Here is a 7500-nt window from a genome sequence, read left to right as displayed (position 1 = left end):
TTCAGCTGCTGCTCCTTCAGCTGCTGCTCCTTCAGCTGCTGCTCCTGCTGCTGCTCCTTCAGCTGCTGCTCCTTCAGCTGCTGCTCCTGCTGCTGCTCCTTCAGCTGCTGCTCCTTCAGCTGCTACTCCTTCAGCTGCTGCTCCTTCAGCTGCTGCTCCTTCAGCTGCTGCTCCTTCAGCTGCTGCTCCTTCAGCTGCATCACAAGAGCTGATCAAGTCATCAGAGGCAAGAGAGACACACACACTGTAAACACACTCTGAACCCCCCTGTCACACACACACACTCTGAACCACCCTGTTACACACACACACACTGGAAACACACTCTGAACCACCCTGTCACACACACACACACTGTAAACACACTCTGAACCACCCTGTCACACACACACACACACTGTAAACACACTCTGAACCCCCCTGTCACACACACACACACTGTAAACACACTCTGAACCCCCCCTGTCTCACACACACACACTGTAAACACACTCTGAACCCCCCCTGTCTCACACACACATGTAAACACACTGAACCCCCTGTCTCACACACACTGTAAACACACCTGAACCCCCTGTCTCACACACACACACGTAAACACACTCTGAACCCCCTGTCTCACACACACACACTGAAACACACTCTGAACCCCCTGTCTCTACACACACACACTGTAAACACACTCTGAACCCCCTGTCTCACACACACACACACACTGTAAACACACTCTGAACCCCCCTGTCTCACACACACACACACTGTAAACACACTCTGAACCCCCCTGTCTCACACACACACACACACTGTAAACACACTCTGAACCCCCTGTCTCACACACACACACTGTAAACACACTATTTCTCGAAACCCCCTTTTTCTCACACACACACACACTGTAAACAACTCTGAAACCCCCTGTCACACACACACACACACACTGTAAACACACTCTGAACCCCCTGTCACACACACATTGTAAACACACTCTGAACCCCCCTGTCTCACACACACACACACTGTAAACACACTCTGAACCCCCCCTGTCTCACACACACACTGTAAACACACTATGAAACCCCCTTTTCTCACACACACACACTGTAAACACACTCTGAACCCCCCTGTCACACACACACACACTGTAAACACACTCTGAAACCCCGTCACACACACACACTGTAAACACACTCTGAACCCCCTGTCACAAACACACACACACACACACACACACACACACTGTAAACACACTCTGAACCCCCCCTGTCTCACACACACACTGTAAACACACTCTGAAACCCAACTTCAACTTTCGGCCAAATAATTTACCCCAGAAACACCTCCGTCTTCACTCCTTCACTCCATCCCCTTATTGCTTTAATGTAACCTTGTAGAAAGCTGACTTCTATGAATATAATATGATGACTAAAAAGGCAGCTTAAAGAGCTCACGATTGAATGTTCATTTTAATGTGAAATTGCAGTTGTTTAATCCAGTGGATTTACTAAATGTTCAAGTCCGTTTGTTCTGCAGTAATAGGAACAGGGTCTAGAGAGCCCACTGTTTAATTACTGTTAGATGGGCTGTGAGGATTAACACACACACATATACAGAGAGGGAAAAAAGTATTTGATCCCCTGCTGATTTTGTACGTTTGCCCACTGACAAAGACATGATCAGTCTATAATTTTAATGGCAGGTTTATTTGAACAGTGAGAGACAGAATAACAACAAAAAAATCCAGAAAACGATGTCAAAAATGTTATAAATTGATTTGCATTTTAATGAGGGAAATAAGTATTTGACCCCTGTCAATCGGAAAGATTTCTGGCTCAGGTGTCTTTTTTATACAGGTAACGAGCTGAGATTAGGAGCACACTCTTAAGGGAGTGCTCCTAATCTCAGTTGTTACCTGTATAAAAGACACCTGTCCACAGAAGCAATCAATCCAAACTCTCCACCATGGCCAAGACCAAAGAGCTCTCCAAGGAGGTGTCAGGGACAAGATTGTAGACCTACACAAGGCTGGAATGGGCTACAAGACCATCGCCAAGCAGCTTGGTGAGAAGGTGACAACAGTTGGTGCGATTATTCACAGCAAATGGAAGAAACACAAAATAACGTCAATCTCCCTCGGCCTGGGGCTCCATGCAAGATCTCACCTCGTGGAGTTGCAATGATCATGAGAACGGTGAGGAATCAGCCCAGAACTACACGGGAGTATCTTGTCAATGATCTCAAGGCAGCTGGGACCATAGTCACCAAGAAAACAATTGGTAACACACTACGCCGTGAAGGACTGAAATCCTGCAGCACACGTAAGGGCCCCCTGCTCAAGAAAGCACATATACATGCCCGTCTGAAGTTTGCCAATGAACATCTGAATGATTCAGAGGAGAACTGGTAAGTGTTGTGGTCAGATGAGACCAAAATCGAGCTCTTTGGCATCAACTCAACTTTCGCCATGTTTGGAGGGAGGAGGAATGCCCTATGACCCCAAGAACACCATCCCCACCGTCAAACATGGAGGTGGAAACATTATGCTTTGGGGTTGTTTTTTCTGCTAAGGGGACAGGACAACTTCACCGCATCAAAGGGGACGATGGACGGGGGCCATAACCGTCAAATCTTGGTGAGAACCTCCTTCCCTCAGCCAGGGCATTGAAAATGGGTCGTGGATGGGTATTCCAGCATCGACAATGACCTAAACTACACACGCAGAATAAAGGAGTGGTCAAGAATAAGCACACTTAAGGTCCTGGAGTGGCCTAGCCAGTCTCCAGACCTTATATCCTAGAAAATATGAGGAGTTTAAGGTTCGAGTTGCCAAACGTCAGCCCTCAAAAACCAATGACTTGGAGAAGATCTGCAAAGAGGAGTGAGAATAAAATCCCTCGAGATGCGTGCAAACCTGGCGGCCAATACAAGAAACGTCAACCTCTGTGATTCCAACACGGGTTTTGCCACCAAGTACAAGTCATGTTTTGAGAGGGATCAAATACTTACTTCCTCGTAGAAAGTAAATCAATTCAAACATTTTTGGAGCATGCTTTTCTGGATTTTCACGTTGTTATTCTCTTACCTTACTAACGTTCAAATAAACCTACCATTAAACGATACGACTGATCAGTCTTTCGTCAGTGGCAAACGTACAAAATCAGCAGGGGATCAAATACTTTTTTCCTCACTGCACATACATATACATTTTACATTTACGTTTTAGTCATTTAGCAGACGCTCTTATCCAGAGCGACTTACAGTTAGTGAGTGCATACATTTTCATACTGGTCCCCCGTTGGAATCGAACCCACAACCCTGGCGTTGCAAGCGCCATGCTCTACCAACTGAGCTACACACATATACACACACACACATATAGACAAATATACACACACATATACACACACATAAACACAACTATACACACACATATACACACACACACATACACACACACACATATATACATACACATATACAGACACACACACACATATATATACACACACACATACAGACACACACACATACATATATATATATACACATATACACAGACAGACACACATAAACTCAGAGGAAAAAAAAGAAACGTCCTCTCACTGTCAACTGCGTTTATTTTCAGCAAACTTAACGTGTAAAAAAAACTGAGACATAAACTGAACAAGTTCCACAGACATGTGACTAACAGAAATTGAATAATGTGTCCCTGAACAAAGGGGGGGTCAAAATCAAAAGTAACAGTCAGTATCTGGTGTGGCCACCAGCTGCATTAAGTACTGCACCAGTACTGGATCTCCTCCTCTTGGACTGCACCAGATTAGCCAGTTCTTGCTGTGAGATGTTACCCCACTCTTCCACCAAGGCACCTGCAAGTTCCCAGACATTTCTGGGGGGAATGGCCCTAGCCCTCACCCTCCGATCCAACAGGTCCCAGACGTGCTCAATGGGATTGAGATCCGGGCTCTTCGCTGGCCATGGCAGAACACTGACATTCATGTCTTGCAGGAAATCACGCACAGAACGAGCAGTATGGCTGGTGGCATTGTCATGCTGGAGGGTCATGTCAGGATGAGCCTGCAGGAAGGGTACCACATGAGGGGAGGAGGATGACTTCCCTGTAACGCACAGCGTTGAGATTGCCTGCTATGACAACAAGCTCAGTCCGATGATGCTGTGACACACCGCCCCAGACCATGACGGACCCTCCAGAGTACAGGCCTCGCGTGTAACGCTCATTTCTTCGATGATAAACGCCGAATCCGACCATCACCCTGGTGAGACAAAACCGCTGACTCGTCGCAGTGAAGAAGCACTTTTGCCAGTCCTGTCTGGTCCAGCGACGGTGGGTTTGTGCCCATAGGCAACGCTTGTTGCCGGTGATGTCTGGTGAGGACTTGCCTTACAACAGGCCTACAAGCCCTCAGTCCAGCCTCTCTCAGCCCATTGCGGACAGTCTGAGCACTGATGGAAGGATTGTGCATTCCAGGTGTAACTCAAGCAGTTGTTGTTGCCATCCTGTACCTGTCCTGCAGGTGTGCTGTTCGGATGTACCGATCCTGTGCAGGTGTTGTTACACGTGGTCTGCCACTGCGAGGACGATCAGCTGTCCGTCCTGTCTCCCTGTAGCGCTGTCTTAGGCGTCTCACAGTACGGACATTGCAATTTATTGCCCTGGCCACATCTGCAGTCCTCATGCCTCCTTGCAGCATACCTAAGGCACGTTCACGCAAATGAGCAGGGACCCTGGGCATCTTTCTTTTGGTGTTTTTCAGAGTCAGTAGAAAGGCCTCTTTAGTGTCCTAACTGTGATCTTAATTGCCTACCGTCTGTAAGCTGTTAGTGTCTTAATGGCCGTTGCACAGGTGCCTGTTCATTAATTGTTTATGGTTCATTGAACAAGCATGGGAAACAGTGTTTAAACCCTTTACAATGAAGATCTGTGAAGTTAGTTAGATTTTTACAAATTATATTTTGCTGAGTTTATATACTGTGATGTCACGAGAGGCTGTGTCCTGAGGGACGTTACATCCCCTGAGGTGGCTGCAAACCCAGACAGCTATGGCTCCATCTGCTGGTATTGGTCCGGGAACTCCACCCCTCTATGGCCAATCTTCCCACGCAGCTGAAACAAATGAGGAGCTGATGAGCTGAAGGGTTGGGAAGGGAAGAGGCACACTGAGGGAGTGTGGGGGGTAGAAGAGAACACAGTCTCCAACCTGGGCTCTCTGGAGGACAAGAGTGGTACGTCCACTTCCATGAGGAATATAAGGATTTGGAGATACTTACCTTTGGGAAATACTCACCTTTGGATATATGCACCTGTGGAAATACGTGAGAGACATTTGGAAGGACTTTTTGCTGGGTTGGCCACTAGCTGCAACGTGGACTACACAATCCCAGCCCCTAAAAGCTGTGTAGCCTCTCGTAGACGTCACAGATGGTGGAGAATATGGGCAACGCTCAAGCGTTAATAGTGCATGTCAGAGGAGGATACCGACAGGTTTGATCACCCAGTTTTCCAAGTTGGCCGTAGGCTCCCGTACGACTGAAATGGAGGACATATTGAAAGCCCTTGTTGCTGGCCAGCAAGCCCAGATGCAAGCAAACGTGGGCTCTCTTGGAGGAGCAAAAGAAAGCCAACCTTCTGAAGGCAGAGGAATTGCAGTTGCAGAGACAGAGGGTTGTCCAAAATACCCGCCCAATAAAGGCAAGTGACTTTATATCTAAGATGGGAGCTACCGATGACATTGAGGCATACCTGCATGCATTTGAGGCCACGGCCACTAGGGGAAGCCTGGCCCAGGAGCAACAGTGGGTTGGTCTGTTAGCCCCCTTTCTAACCGGGGAATCGCTGAATGCTGTCCGGGACCTGGGCCCTGACCAGGTTACTGACTAGATGCCCTGAAGTCTGAGATCCTCAGCAGATATGGACTCACAAAGTTTGGTATGGCCCAGCGCTCCACAGCTGGACCTTCCAACCAGACCAACCTCCTCGGGCGCAGATGCATGAACTTGTCCGAATCGCAAGGGGAAATGGCTGATCCGCAGAGGAATACAGCAGCGGCGGTGGTGGAGGCCGTGGTGGTGGATCGTTACCTACGGCCCTGCCTTATGAGGCAAAACGGGTTCATCAGTCAACAGGCCTTGACCACGGCTGATCTGACCGTGGAAGCTGTGGGAAAAGTACCAGGCCACAGCGGAGATGCTGAATGCTTCGGAAAAGACCCCAGGAGGGCGGCCCCACCACAAATGGGAAGAACCGTCCAAAGGACCCAGGTCCGAACCCAGCCACGTCAGGACTTATCCCGGCTCCAGGGGGCGCCAGAAACCAGGCGGGTCAGAAGAAGTACACCAGAGGGGGGAAACTCGACAGTGTTACCGGTGTGGGGAGATGGGACATATCTCCTGGCAGTGTGGGAAACCAGCCGATGAACCTATGCCCACTGCGGAGTCCTCCAGCTCAGCACCCACACACCGCTTTTGCCTCGCTCTTGGGAGTCGTAGATGGCCCAGATCGAGTCAGCCCCACCTGCCCGGTAACTGTGAATCCACCATGATGTGGAGGCCTTACTGGATTCTGGTAGCCGGGCCAATCTGGTGCGTATGATTTGGTGGGCTCAACGTATCTGACCCCGGGGGAAAGTCCTCCCAGTTTCCTGTGTCCATGGGGACACCAGAGAATACCCCATTACTGAACTTACAATGACCAGCACCACGGGAACCATACACACGACGGCGGGGGTGGTTGATTCCCTCCCGTCCCTGTCCTAATTGACGAGACTGCCCAGCCTTTTACCCACTCTGGAGAGAGTCTCAGGAGAGGGATAACCCCGAGTACCTCGGAAACGGAGAGGCAAGACTCATCCTGGGGAAGGCTCCGGTGCAATCCTCCGAGTTACTCACTCCCGCCCCGGGCTCTGAATAAAAGGGATGCAGGTAGCCCAGACCGACACAGGCAGACGGAGCAATCTGGACAAAGAACTGTCTAGTCTGAAGGGGACCGCTGAGAGGTATCATTTGTTAAAGCAACAGTTAGACATGGCGACAGAAGAGTTAGATATCCTCCAGGCTAAACTCCAACAGAGCTCCTTCCCTAAGCAACAGGAGGAGCTGGAGAGGCTTGCGCAGGACCCAATCAGAGGAGTGTAAGAGGAGACCCTCGCAGTAGTAAGGAGGTCCAGAAGAAGGCTGAGGGAGAAGTACAAGGTGTTGGAGAACAAGATGAAAATCCGGAGGCAGAGAGAGAGAAGGAAACTGAAAGCTGCCCTCAACAGAAGCTAAACTCTCACTAAAACCAAGGCTGATGCTGTTCAGTACAGAAACTCAAGGAGAGACAAACAGGGAGGCCTGAGTCCCTGGTCTAGAGTTGGAGGAGTTAAGCAGAGAGCAGTCTGGCAAGCACCACGGCAATGCGGACGCCCTCTCCCGGCGTGATGCCTTCTTCGCTGCCTTTACCCGACGAGGACGTCGGTCCCGAGGGGAGGGATGTGTGATGTCACG

General features: G+C 49.4%; 1 protein-coding gene across 1 annotated transcript in view; it reads right to left on the bottom strand.

Moving 5' to 3' along the window:
* The window catches only part of LOC123490996 (uncharacterized protein DDB_G0285291-like), a gene marked incomplete at both ends in the record, with an annotated part of 409 nt that extends 201 nt beyond the window's left edge, over window positions 1–208 (bottom strand). Inside the window, one exon of the mRNA XM_045220793.1 lies at window positions 127–208. Within this exon, the coding sequence (XP_045076728.1) occupies window positions 127–208 (82 nt within the window). The remainder of the gene's footprint in view (window positions 1–126) is intronic.
* Between the last annotated feature and the right edge of the window lie 7292 nt (window positions 209–7500).

This window comes from Coregonus clupeaformis, unplaced genomic scaffold (assembly GCF_020615455.1).
Source record: "Coregonus clupeaformis isolate EN_2021a unplaced genomic scaffold, ASM2061545v1 scaf6328, whole genome shotgun sequence".
Classification (NCBI taxonomy): Eukaryota; Metazoa; Chordata; class Actinopteri; order Salmoniformes; family Salmonidae; genus Coregonus; species Coregonus clupeaformis.
This window is presented reverse-complemented; position numbering and strand designations above follow the sequence as displayed.